At 53.8% G+C, this 13,186-nt stretch overlaps 1 protein-coding gene across 1 annotated transcript in view; it reads left to right on the forward strand.

Annotated features, from left to right (window-relative positions):
* Positions 1–13,186, forward strand: part of VAV1 (vav guanine nucleotide exchange factor 1) — a 44,206-nt gene that overhangs the window by 19,295 nt on the left and 11,725 nt on the right. Inside the window, exons 2-19 of the mRNA XM_055127027.1 lie at positions 1,688–1,804; positions 2,397–2,455; positions 2,807–2,869; positions 2,981–3,089; positions 3,189–3,284; positions 6,534–6,602; positions 7,138–7,241; positions 8,425–8,524; positions 9,507–9,602; positions 10,014–10,082; positions 10,311–10,397; positions 10,489–10,574; positions 11,074–11,206; positions 11,441–11,550; positions 12,107–12,208; positions 12,397–12,494; positions 12,604–12,626; positions 12,790–12,832. Coding sequence (XP_054983002.1) covers positions 1,688–1,804; positions 2,397–2,455; positions 2,807–2,869; positions 2,981–3,089; positions 3,189–3,284; positions 6,534–6,602; positions 7,138–7,241; positions 8,425–8,524; positions 9,507–9,602; positions 10,014–10,082; positions 10,311–10,397; positions 10,489–10,574; positions 11,074–11,206; positions 11,441–11,550; positions 12,107–12,208; positions 12,397–12,494; positions 12,604–12,626; positions 12,790–12,832 — 1,564 coding nt within the window. The remainder of the gene's footprint in view (positions 1–1,687; positions 1,805–2,396; positions 2,456–2,806; positions 2,870–2,980; positions 3,090–3,188; positions 3,285–6,533; positions 6,603–7,137; positions 7,242–8,424; positions 8,525–9,506; positions 9,603–10,013; positions 10,083–10,310; positions 10,398–10,488; positions 10,575–11,073; positions 11,207–11,440; positions 11,551–12,106; positions 12,209–12,396; positions 12,495–12,603; positions 12,627–12,789; positions 12,833–13,186) is intronic.

Below are 13,186 nucleotides of genomic sequence, written 5' to 3' on the forward strand. Positions count from 1 at the left end.
AAGAGCAGAGGAGGGGGGGTTCGTGGCAATGGCAGAGGTCAGTTGTGGGCACTGCTGGGACCTAGCCCGAAGGGAGAGTCTTTTTCTTCCTTCCTTCCTTCCTTCCTTCCTTCCTTCCTTCCTTCCTTCCTTCCTTCCTTCCTTCCTTCCTTCCTTCCTTCCTTCCTTCCTTCCTTCCTTCCTTCCTTCCTTCCTTCCTTCCTTCCTTCCTTCCTCACATCCAGCAGTATCCAGGGGTTACTCCTGGCTCTGAACTCAGGGATCACTCCTAGCAGTGCTTGGGCGACCCTATGGGATGCTGGAGATGGAACCAGGGTCTGGCTGCATGCAAGGCAAATGCCCTCCCCACTGTTCTATCGCTCTGGCCCCATCTGCTGGCCATTCCAAGTAGGGTCAATGATATCAACCAGAGGTTCATCTCACCTGGGAAGGATGGAGCAATGAGCTGAGGTTAGAGGCTGTGGCGAGTGCCCATGAATAAATATGGCACAGAAAGCATATTCCAGCTCTCATTCCACACTTTTGTTTTTTGGGGGGTGGGGGGCTCCCAAATGCTCAGGCATCCAGGGGACACTCTGGTGCTGTCCCTGTGGTGTTGAAGATCACTTGGGTGACCCTGCAGCTGGTGATGCCCATGCACTCGGGGCCAGGAGAGAAGCCAGGTTGGGCGAGAGCAAGATGTGCCTTACTCTCTGTGCTCTCTGTCCAGTCCCTGCCTATTCATATTTAATTACCTTTTTTTATTTTTTGGACCATAGCCAGCGACGCTCAGGGCTTTCTCCTGGCTCTGCGCTCAGGGATCACTCCTGGTGGGTCTTGGGGAAACCACATGGAATGGCAAGGATCCAACATGTTGTTCATGTGCAAAGCAAGCGCCCTTCCTGCTGCAAGTTCAGGCTTGCAGAGTATGTGTATGTTTGTGTGTGCTTGGTTCTGGGGCCATGTGTGTCAATTCCTCAGGGCCATCCCCAGATTTGTGCTTGGGATCCAGGTGATCAAACCGGGGCCTCCTAGATGCAAAACATGTACTTCGGGCCCTTCATCCGTCTTCCTAGTCCCTCCAAATTATAGACATTTTACCTTTTTTGGGGGCCACACCCAGTGATGCCCAAAGGTTACTGCTGACTCTGCACTCAGAAATGAATCCTAGTGGTGCTTCTGGGACCATATGGGATGCTGGGGATTGAACCTGAGATGGTCGTGTGCAAGGCAAGCTGCGTACCACATGCATTATGACTCCAGTCCTATGTACATTTTGCCATGGGGGAAAAAATAACTCTTGAGAGTAGAACTGGCTTCAGGAATAGCTTAATCTTTCCCAGGAGGGTGCAGCTTTCTTGCTTTCTTTCTTGCTTTTTTTTTTTTTTTTTTTTTTGCCTTTTGGGTCACACCCAGCAATGCACAGGTTACCTCCTGGCTTTGCACTCAGGAATTACTCCTGGTGGTGCTCAGGGGACCATATGGGGTTCTGGGAATTGAACCCGGGTCGGCTGCATGCAAGGCAAACACCCTACCCACTGTGCTATTGCTCCAGCCCCGAGAGTGCAGCTTTCTTAAGGGAGGCTGCCTGAGTTCCCGACAGTCTCCCAGCAGGCCTACCCTGAGGCTCTGCATCTCCCCTGTCCTTTTGCATCACTCCCCCCAGTTACAGAGATACCCTCATCTCTCTGCCCCCCTTGTCCCCCAGTTCCTGTGCCTGAAGAACATTCGAACCTTCTTGTCCACCTGCTGTGAGAAGTTTGGCCTAAAGAGGAGTGAGCTGTTTGAGGCTTTTGATCTCTTTGATGTTCAGGATTTTGGGAAGGTGAGTGGGGCAGGGAGATTGGATTTGCTCCCCAGAACAGCTGGGCTGCTCCAGCTAAGAGTCTGTGTGTGCGCGTGCATGCATGTGCGTGCATGCATGTGTGTGGTATGTGTGTGTGTGTCCTTGTGCACACTCACTTTTATGTGTGTGGGGTTTGTGTGTTCATGTGTATGCACGCGTGTGGTGTGTGCATGCATGTGTGTGCATATTTGTGCATGCAGTCTGCATGTGTGTGTGCATGCACGTGTGTGTTGTGGTGTATGTGCATGTAAGCCAGGACACACTGTACAACAACATCTTGGGGCAAGTGGAAGTGTGTTCCAACCCCCGCCCTGTCTCTTGCTGAAGGACCCCAGACAGATGTCTGTGCTGCTTTGAGCCCTTGGTCCCCATCTGTCACAGATCAGTGTCATGACCCCTCGTGTTTAAGATGGTCTAGGACATGGGCATGGAGTGTAGAGGCACAGTTGAGGCTGATGTGTGTGTGTGGGGGGGGATTCCTGACTCAGAGACCTGGGGGTTCGGCCCTGGGGCTAGCCTTGGCACAGTGTGTCAGAGGCTGGCTGAGTGACAGCCACGACCCATGTCACAGGTCATCAGGACCCTGTCCGCTCTGTCCCACACCCCCATCGCTCTGCGCAAGGGGATCACGTGAGTAACCCTCTGAGATGACAGCCTGGGGCTCACCGCCTGATCCCCCTCCTCCCTGCCTCCTCTCCTCTCCTTTCCCCTTTCCCTCATCCCCTCCCCATCCTCCTTCTGCTCCTCTTCCTCCTCCCCCTCCCCCCTCCTCTCCTTCCTCCTTCCCCTCCTCCCCTCCCCTCTTTCCCTTCCTCCCCTCGCCCTTCGTCCTTCTCTTCCTCCCCTCCTCCTCTTTTTTCCTCCCCTTCCCACTCTTCTCCTCCTCCCTGCGCCCTCCCTTCCTTCCTCTGGGCTGTGCTCCACGTCCCCCTCATCTGGCCCTGGGACTCCTCCTGACTCACCTCTTCCCGGCGCGCACAGGCCCTTTTCCGACGAGGATGTGGCCGACGACGACATCTACAGTGGGCTGTCCGACCAGATCGAGTGAGTGCGGGGGCCCGTGGCCGGGGGGAGGGGGGCGGTCCTGGGGGGTGCGTGGGTGCTGGTGGGGGACGGGGAAGGCACCGGCGGCCACGCTGACTCGCTGTCCCCCAGCGACACGGTGGAGGAGGACGAGGACTTGTACGACTGCGTGGAGAACGAGGAGGCGGAGGGCGATGAGATCTACGAGGACCTAATGCGCAGCGAGCCGGGCCCGGGGCCGGTGCGGGCAGCGGAGGGGGTTTGGGGGGGCCGGGGCGGGGGCGGGGCCGCTCGGACCCCCGCGCACCCCGACACCGCGGCCTCTGTTGGTCTCCCCCAGCCCAAGATGACCGAGCACGACAAGCGGTGCTGCTGCCTGCGTGAGATCCAGCAGACGGAGGAGAAATACACCGACACGCTGGGCTCCATCCAGCAGGTGCGCGGCCGCCCGCCCACCTGCGCCCGCGGGGCCGCCGGGGCGCCGCGCTGCTTCTGTTCCAGACTGGCCTGGGTTGCTCCTCTCCCGTGCTTCCTGCTCGGCTTCATCTTGCACCCCGTCTTTGGTGTCTTTTTGTTTCTCCCTAGGAGGTGATCTTTCTTGGACGCCTTCCTCTTTTTAGCCCCATTCAGGTCTTTTCCTGGAACTTCGTCTCATTTCTGTGGGTTCCCCGCCCCCGCCCCCGCACTTTCACCATTTATTTATTTATTGGTTTTGTGGGGGTCACACCCCACAGTGGTCAGGGCTTTCTCCTGACTCTGCACTCAGGGATCGCTCCTGGAGGTGCTTGGGGGACCCTAGGAGATGCTGGGGATGGAACCCAACCTGAGTGCATGGCAAACACCCTACCCACTGTACTATCTCTCCACCCCCTGTTTCTAATTTTTTTTGTCCACACTTGACTGGGGCTCAGAACTTACTCCTGGCTCTGCACTCAAGGATCGCTCACTCCTGGCAAGCTTGGGTATGCCAGGGATCGTACTTGGGTGGGCAGAGTGCAAGGCAAACACTTTACCCACTGTCCTATCTCTCCAGCCCCTCCTTTCTCTTTTTTAAAATTTTACTTTTTTTGAGTCACACTTAACGGTGCTTAGGGGTTCCTCCTGGTTCTGCACTCAGGAGTCAGTCTTGGCAGTGCTTGGGGGATCCTATGGGATGCCGGGATCAGCAGAATCCAGGTCAGCTGTGTGCAAGGCAAATCCCTCCCTACTGTCCTATCACTCTGGCCCCCAGCCTCCCCTTTCAGCTCTAACACAAACCTTGGTGCCAGGAAGCAATATTGCTGCAAAAGAGAAATGAACAAAAATGGGGGCTGTGAGAGAGGACAGCTGGGACAGCATGCATTCATTAGTCATAATGCCATGATACTAGCCTACATTAATTCGAAAGCAAAATATTCAACTTGTGTTTCAAAATGTGTGTAGGCTCATAATGCTACTCTGCAAAGGAATGATTTTTTTCAATTAATGTTGCCACTCCAGGCTTGTTGGGGGGCGTGAGGTGCTGGGGACAGAATCTGGTTGGTCCCCGAAGCGTATACTCCAGCCTTTTGAGTCATTTGACAGGCCTTAGATCTGAGAGTGTGTGTGTGTGTGTGTGTGAGGGCATCACCTAAATTATTTGTTCTCCAAGTCTTTGGTTGATTCACAACCTTACAACCTTACAATGCCACATGCAAGGCAAATGCCCTACCCACTGTACTATTGCTCTGGCCCCCGTCACACATTTTGTCAATTGTTTTTTCTTACATTTTGGGTCACACCCAGCGATGCTCAGGGACTACTCCTGACTTTGACCTCAGGAATTACTCCTGGCGGTGCTCGGGGAACCATATGGAATGCTGGGAATCGAACCTGGGTCAGTCGCGTGCAAGGCAAATGTCCTACCCGCTGTGCTATCACTCCAGTCCACATTGTCAATTAATTTTTACTAAAAACACCGTGACTTACAAAGTTGTTCATTATACAGTTGTTTTGAGCATTTAATATTCCAACACCACCAGTGTGACCGTCCCTCCATCAATAGTTGTGTCCCTCCCAATTCCAACCTGCCCTCTTAGCAGTGTGGTAAATGTACTTTATATTGTTTATTCCAACAAAACTTTAATAAATAGCAAATAGAATGATCAGAAGATAAGTCGTAAGAGCCAGTTTGTGATTACTATAGGATTTTGACCTACCTAGGTAAGAAAATTGAAGCCATTTAATACAATATAATAAAAGGCCTATTCTCACATACTTAAGTTTTCAACTCTGAAATCTAACATATATTACACTAAATTTTATTTTGTGCCTGGATCTCACTATGGTAATAATCATGTCTCACTGGTCACTAATAAAACTTTAAAAAGTCATTCAGTTATAATATATTTTGGAATTTACATGGAATAGGTAAGGCCTACACATGTAAAAATTTTCCCTACACATTATATAAACACTGAGAAACACACATTTTTGTGGTTGTGTTTTCAGGTAAAATCAGAGTGTAGAGTCACAGTGATGGTACAATGGGGAGAGCGGTTGCCTTGCATGTAGCCGATCTGGGTATGATCTCTGACACCCCACAGGGTCCCTGGGGAGCCCTGTCAAGAGTGATCCTTGAGTGCAGAGCCAGGAGTCAGCCCTGACCATTGCTGGGTGTGGCCTGAAAAAAGAAAAACAAAGCAGAATGTAAATCCACATTACTCATCGCTCTCTAGACTAGAAAATGATGACACATCCCTTTGCAAAGAGCTGGTTTCAGACTTTGTCCACGGAGAAATGAAACCAGACAGCCACTTCGCTCTTTTCTCTTTTCAGCACCTTTGCTCTTTGCAGCCAAAGGAGCCGCTTGACTTAACACCTGCCTGGGGGGAAATCACTTCTTCTGGCACTTTCCTAGAAAGAGATTTGTATGGGGCCAGAGCAATAGTACAAAAACAGGGAGAGTGTTTGCCTTGCATGTGGCTGACCCAGATTTGACCCCCAGTATCTCATAGGGTTCCCTGAGCATCACCAAGAGTGATCCCTGAGAGCACAGCTAGGAGTAACTCCTGAGCATCCACCAGGTGTGGCAAAAAAAAAGAGGAAAGAGAATGGCATGATAAATGGCCTTTTGTGTTGGAATTCTCTCCCAGAGCATATTTTCAGGACCATCCAGGTTATAGTGAGTGTGCACGTTTCTTCATCCTGTTCAGGGCTGAGTAATATTCCACCAGGTGTCTGAATAGCATCATTTATCCTTCTTCCTATCCTTCCTCTCCTTCCCTTCTTTTACTGTTTTATTTCCTGGGCCACGCCCAGCAGTGCTCAGGGCTTATTCTCGGCTCTGAGCTCAGGGATCATTCCTGGCAGACTCAGGGCATCCTATGGGATGTCAGGGATTAAACCCCAGGGCAAGTGCCTTCCCCATTGTACTCTCATACCTCTGTTGCTGCTCTGTTGCTGCTGTTAGTCTGAGCGGGATCACACACATCCATGGTGTTGCCCTCACACTCAGCTCACACTCACCTACAGTACTTGCTGGTGTGTGTGTGGGGGGGTGGGTGGGGGTGGAATCAGTCTCTTTTATTTCTCCTGCTGGTGCTCACACTGTCTCTGGAGTTCCTCTGGGCTTCCTTCTGTCTCCTGTATCCACCAATCTGGGTCCAGGTTGGAGGGAGAGGGGTAAAGGGCTTCCACCTTACCCTCCCTCCTCCTCCCCCTCCAGCACTTTCTCAAGCCCTTACAAAGGTTCCTTAAGCCTCAAGACATCGAGACCATCTTTATCAACATTGAGGTGAGCCAATCCCCCGCAGCCGTGCAGGGTGGGGTAATCTGCTGATCCAACCTGGTGTGTGTGTGTGTGTGTGTGTGTGTGTGTGTGTGTGTGTGTGTGTGTGTGTGTATGTTTGGGGCGGAGGGAACCCAAAAGGGCAGGTGGGGGTTGGTGCATTAAGACAGTAAAGAAGGCATTTGCTTTGCATGCAGCCAACCAGGGTTCGATCCTGGAGTTCTCTAAGCTGCCCGATCCTGGAGTTCTCTAAGCTGCCCGGGAATGCTGCCTTGAGGGTTTGGAGTGATAGGACAGTGGGGAGGGCATTTGCCTTGCACGCAGCTGGCCTGGATTCGATCCCTGGTATCCCATTGGGTGCCCTGAGCCACACTAGGAGTAATTCCTGAGTACAGAGCCAGGAGGAACCTCTGAGCACTGCTGGTTGGGGCTCAAGAGCAAAACAAACAGAAGTGCAGGTGGACAGCCCTCTGTCCCCTTCTTCCCCTCCATCCTCTGAGCCTCAGGCTTCGGCTTCAGCCCACGCTCTTCTCCTGAGCAGGATTTGCTGCGGGTACACACCTACTTCGTCAGGGAACTGAAGGAGGCTCTGGCTACCCCCGGTGCTCCTACCCTCTTCCAGGTCTTCATCAAGTATAAGGAGAGGTGAGACCTCGCTGGCCAGCCCAGCGCTATGGGGGCCAAGCATGGAAGGTCCCCAACCACCCCCCCTTGGCTCTTTTCTCCTCTAACCCTCCTCTTGGCTCGTGAACTAATGGCTACTTATGGCTATTTTATTTCCCCCGTTCTGCCTCTTGTGAGCTGTGTGAACCCAGGAAAATCACTTCACCTCTCTGTCTTTCTACTCCTGCCTGGACCAAATTAGCGCGATGCAAAAATGTACCTCCTGCGGGTCGCGGAGTCCGTGTGCTCCCGTTTCAGGTGCTTCGCTTGGTCTGCTATAGGGGCGTGGCATGTTTTGTGTATGCAAACGTTTTGATTTGGTGGTGCGGGGGATCGAACCCAGGTCCTCACATGCCAAGACTGTGTGTTACCCCCTGCGCCATCTCCTGGGTCTTTGCTAAGTGTCAGTTGATTGAAAGGATGCAGAACAGAAAGGACGCCAGGCGTATCTTGGCATCATCTTATTTAAAGCCGCTTAATAGAGTTAGAGAGATGGGCGAGCAGGCAGGACACTTGTCTTGCATGTAGCTGACCCGGGTTTAATCCCTGACACTCTGTATGGTCCCTCTGAGCACTGTTAGGAGTGATCCCTGAGCACAGAACCAAAAGTAATTCCTGAGCACCACCAGTGGTGGCCCCCAAACAAAACCGACAATAAAAAGTAAAACTATCAGAGCGCTGTAGAGATGATATTACAGAGGAGAGGGTGCTTGCCTTGAATGCAGTTGACTTGAATTCGATCCTCAGCATCCCATAGGGTCCCCCCAATCCTGCCAGCAGTGATTCCTGAGCACAGAGCTGGGAGTAAGCCCTGAGGACCACCAGGTGTGGCCCCCAAACAAATGAATAAAAAGAAGTAAAGCCACCCTACAGGGGAAGCGCTGATGTTATGGTCCCCTGGAATATGGAAGGGGGTGGTGTGTGGTCCACCAGGCTAAGCCTGCTGCCCGCTACTATATCCCTATTTCTGGGACCAGAGAGATGGGACAGTGGGGAGGGAGATTGCCTTGCATTCACCAACCCAAGTTCGATCCCTGGCATCCCATAGGGTTCCCCAAGCCCTGCCAGAAGGGATCCCTGAGTGCAGAGCCAGGAGTAACCCCTGAACATGGGTGTCCCCCGCCACCCAAAAAACACCCAGAAAACCCCTGTCTCTTGCTTGCAGGTTTCTTGTCTACGGCCGCTACTGTAGCCAGGTGGAGTCGGCCAGCAAACACTTGGACCAGGTGGCCACAGCGCGGGAGGATGTGCAGATGAAGCTGGAGGTGAGGTTTGGGATCCACCTGGGGGGGTGTTACTCCCTCTTTACTGCTGACCAGTCCCTGGAGGGGTGCGCAGTGGGGAGGAGAGTGGGTTGGAGATGGGACCTGTTTCTGCTGACACCCCCTTCCCGGGCTACCTGGGGAGGGAGGTGTGGATCCCTTCCCAGGGCAGGGCTGAGGGTGTCGAACCCTGACACGCCACATCTGGGCTGAGCCCCAGCTTCACACGAGCCCTGAGAGCAGGCAAACCCAGATCCTAGTTGGCGCCTTTGATCTGGGACTGGCCCCTTCCTCATAACCGTTGTCTAGGGGGAGCATGAGGAGGACTCACCTGCAGGGGGCTGTAGGTCCAGACCTGCCGGTCTCTGCAGTAGGGACCCCACAGATTGTCCCCTTAACTCCTCTCCCCCATCCCTTCCAGTCCCCCTCCAGATCCTCTCCTTTATTCTCCCTTTCCTTTAAACATTTAAAAAAATTGCAATTTTGTGGTTCACAGTACTATTAATAATGGTTTCTCATCCACATGATTCCAACACCACAGTCATTACCAGTAGACCCACCTCTGTCTCCTAAGAACTGAAACCCCCCCACCCAACTCTCACCTCATCAACTCAATTGTGTGGATCTCCCGTTCTCCCGTTATGTTGCCTCTGGACCTTCGCTACTACTTTGCTGTGTGTCTTTAAATCCCACATCTGACCAATACCACTTCTTGACACTTACCTCCCAAAACACAAAAAATAGGAATTTGAAAGGGTCTATGCACACCTGTGCTCAACACTATTGCACTTAGTACAATAGCTAAGATATGGAAACAACCCAAATGGCCAACTGCGGATGAACGAATAAGGAAAATATGGAAAATACACAGTGGAATACTATGCAGCTCCGAGAAAGAATGAAATCATGCAATTTGCAGCAACATGGATGGAACTAGAGGACATCAAGCTCCTCTCTTTCAATGACACCCCCCCACCTCTTCCAGGAATGTTCCCAGAGGGCCAATAACGGGCGGTTCACCCTTCGGGATCTGCTGATGGTACCTATGCAGCGAGTGCTCAAGTATCACCTCTTGCTCCAGGTGCTCACGGAGTGGGGCCCAGCCTGGGCGTGGTTTTAAGAGTGGGGAGAGGCAGGGCCACAAGCTAGATGTGGTTTCAGGAGTGGAGGCGGGGCCAATGTCTGGGAGTGGTTTCTGGTCCAGGGGCGGGGTCTCAGGCTGGGCATGACTTCAGGAGTGGAGGCGGGGCTAATATCTGGGCGTGGTTTTACTGTGGGGTGTGACCCCAGTTTGGGCATAGTTTCAAGGGGTAAGGGCGTGGCCCCAGCCTGGGCGTGGTTTAGGAGTTGGGGGCAGGGCTGGCCAGGGTCCTTAAGATTCAGCCCGTCTTCAAGAACTGAAGAATGAGGAAGAAGGAGGAGTATGTGGAGGGTGGAGCCTCCAAGAGAAGGGGGACAAACCCAGGTGACTAATGTCCCCGGTGCCCTGCAGGAGCTGGTGAAACACACGCAGGACTCCACGGAGAAGGAGAACTTGCGGCTGGCGCTGGATGCCATGCGGGTGAGCAGGCGCACGCAGGCATGGGCAGAGCTGGGTGCTGCCCCACATTCTATTCAGGGGCCAGGGTCAGGAGTATTCACAGTGGCCCCTTTGAGGACTGACGTGCTACAGATATGCTCTTTTGGCTTCTTGTCCAGCCACTGCTTAGGTGCTACCCCCGCCCCCCGCCAGGGCCCTGCATATGTGTTGGTGGGGTGGGGGTACAAGCTCACCCTGATTCTGCCCCAGGACCTGGCGCAATGTGTGAATGAGGTCAAGAGGGACAACGAGACGCTGCGGCAGATTACCAACTTCCAGCTGTCCATAGAGAACCTGGTGAGGAGGTGTAACTGGGGACCCCCGGGGAGCAGGCGTGAGGGGGCTCCTTCTCAGTGGCACCGTATCAGACCCACTGTCTGCCGTATAGGACCAGTCTCTGGCCAACTACGGGCGTCCCAAAATCGACGGGGAGCTCAAGATCATCTCAGCAGAGAGACGCTCCAAGATGGACAGGTGGGAGGGGCCAGCATGGATCTGGGTCTCCTCAGAAGCGGGGCTGGGCTGGGCTCAGGTGGGCAGGTGGGTGGGGCCAACAAAACGGGCGGAGCCAGGAAGGATGGGCGGGGCTTAGATGGGCAGGTGGGTGGAGCCTGGGGAGGGGCAGGTCCTTAGGAGCCAAAGGGGGTAGAGCCAACACGGATGGGTGGGGCCTCGGCAGGGGTGGGGCCAGGTTCTTTGATACACAGCTGGGTAGAGCCAACCCAGATGGGTGAAACCTAGGGAGGGGGCGGGGCCATATTTCTAGCTCTGTGTGTATGCGCATATGTATGTATGTATGTATGTATGTATGTGTGTGTGTAACTACAGGTGATAGGGCGTTTCTGGTCATTGGCGGAGGTGATGATGGACAGGTGGGCCCCAGGATGGGCCAGAAAGGCAGAGTGGATCCCCATAGAGAGCTGCTGGGGGGTGCTGGGAAGTTTCAGAGCTGCCCTGATCCCACTGCCTCCAGGTACGCCTTCCTGCTGGACAAGGCTCTGCTCATCTGTAAACGCCGGGGGGACTCTTATGACCTCAAGGACTTCGTGAATCTTCACAGCTTCCAGGTTCGAGATGACTCCTCTGGAGAGCGGGACAACAAGAAGGTGAGGCATTGCGGGGGAGCCCTGATGCAGGTAGACGAACCCCAAGGGCACACCACCTTTGCAAGGCTCCTGTCTGAGCCCGCCATTCGTGTGGATAAATGCGCGGGTGTGGTTGCAATGTGTTTTGGGTGGCCCTGGGCAGCCCTGCAGCGCTGAGTGTGTGTGGGGGACAGTGTGCCTGTGCCGGCCCCTAGAAGTGGGGGCGCCTCCCGTCTGAACCCTCCCTCCCTGCAGTGGACCCACATGTTCTTCCTGATCGAGGACCAAGGCATTCAGGGTTATGAGCTCTTCTTCAAGACCCGGGAACTAAAGAAGAAGTGGATGGAGCAGTTCGAAATGGCCATGTGAGATCCCCGTTGCTTCTCCATCCTTCTGTTCATCCATGGCCCGGTCATGTGGGTGCCGGCGCCTGGGAGGGGTGGGGGCTAGTAACCCACACACCCATTAACGGATGGATAGAGACATCCAAGATGGTTTCTCCATGCAGATGACCCGCATTCAACCATTAAAAGGAGTAGAAGGGGGCCGGAGAGATAGCTCAGTGGGTAGGGTGCTTGCCTGGCATGGACTCACCCAGCTTCTGTTCATGCTCTATGCCACATTGGGTCCCCTGAGCATTGCCAGGAGTGATCCCTGACTGCAGAGTCAGGAGTCAGCCCTGAGCACTGCTGGGTGTGGCCCCCCAAAGAAAACAAAATCAAAACGAGGGCCGGAGCGATAGTACAGCGGAGAGGGTGTTTGCCTTGCACGCGGCTGACCCAGATTCGATCCCTGGCATCACTGGGTGTGACCCAAAAAGCAAAAAAAAAAAAAAGAACAGAAGGCTGGAGGCACACAAGGTTCCCAGCATGCCTGGGGCTTCATGGCGTGGCATTCTCCTCCCTCTCCCCCCACCCCCAGCTCCAACATCTACCCCGAGAATGCTGCAGCCAATGGCCATGACTTCCAGATGTTCTCCTTTGAGGAAACCACGTCCTGCAGAGCTTGCCAGATGTTGCTCAGGTGAGGACACGGATCTTGGGCTGAGGCAGCTTTAGCGGGGTCCCTGCTGCCACCGGTGAATTGCGAGATGGGGGAAAGCTCCGCAACTCTCTCCTACCCCAAAGAGAACGCTGGAGGGAGTCCAGGGTGGGGGGAGATCGGTGTCTCTCCAGCGTCACCAGCCTCCCTCTCTCTCCTCCACCTCCCAGAGGCACCTTTTATCAAGGTTATCGTTGCCACCGCTGCCGGGCGCCTGCGCACAAGGAGTGTTTGGGGAGGGTCCCTCCGTGTGGCCGTCATGGACAAGGTACCGGAGGGAGGGAGGCAGGTGGGCGCTGTGCTTGGTTCGGCACAGTGGCGGGGTGGGGTGGGGGGATGGATTCCTCATCCTGACAATCGCCTTTTCTCTTCCAAAGATTTTTCAGGCACCATGAAGAAGGTAAGACCTCCTGGCTCCTTTCTATGCATGGAAAGTCCTGGGGAGTAAGAAGGGAAGGATGTGGGAGAGCCTCCCAACCCTCAGGGCCCAGAGACCGGCTAAGAAGCTGGACTTGGGTGGTCATCTTTGCTTTCTTGCTTTCCCTGCACCCCTCACCCCTCAGGCCCACCATCGCCGGCAGCAAGACAAGGAGAGGAATAAACTGGGTAAGTCAGCAGGGGGCGCTGTATGGGACAAGGAGAGTAATAACCTGGATAAGTCAGCAGGGGAGCGCTGTGCAAAGCAGGAGAAAATTAGAATCACCTTCTCAGGTGTACCTAGTCAGAGAGGGTCAGATCTCCAGGATTCTCAATAAAAAAAGTTAAAAGATAAATAAAAATAATAATAAAAAAAGAGGGACTTGGGGATGTGACTTCGTGGCAGAGTATGTGCCTTGCATGCGTAAGATCTGGGTTCAATCCCCTGACACTCAAAACAAACAAACAAGCACACAAACAAAAATTATCATTACGGGGCACAGAGAGGGCTCCATGGGCAGGCTTCGTAGGTAAGACAGGCAT

This window comes from Sorex araneus, chromosome 2, assembly GCF_027595985.1.
Source record: "Sorex araneus isolate mSorAra2 chromosome 2, mSorAra2.pri, whole genome shotgun sequence".
In the NCBI taxonomy this organism is placed as follows: Eukaryota; Metazoa; Chordata; class Mammalia; order Eulipotyphla; family Soricidae; genus Sorex; species Sorex araneus.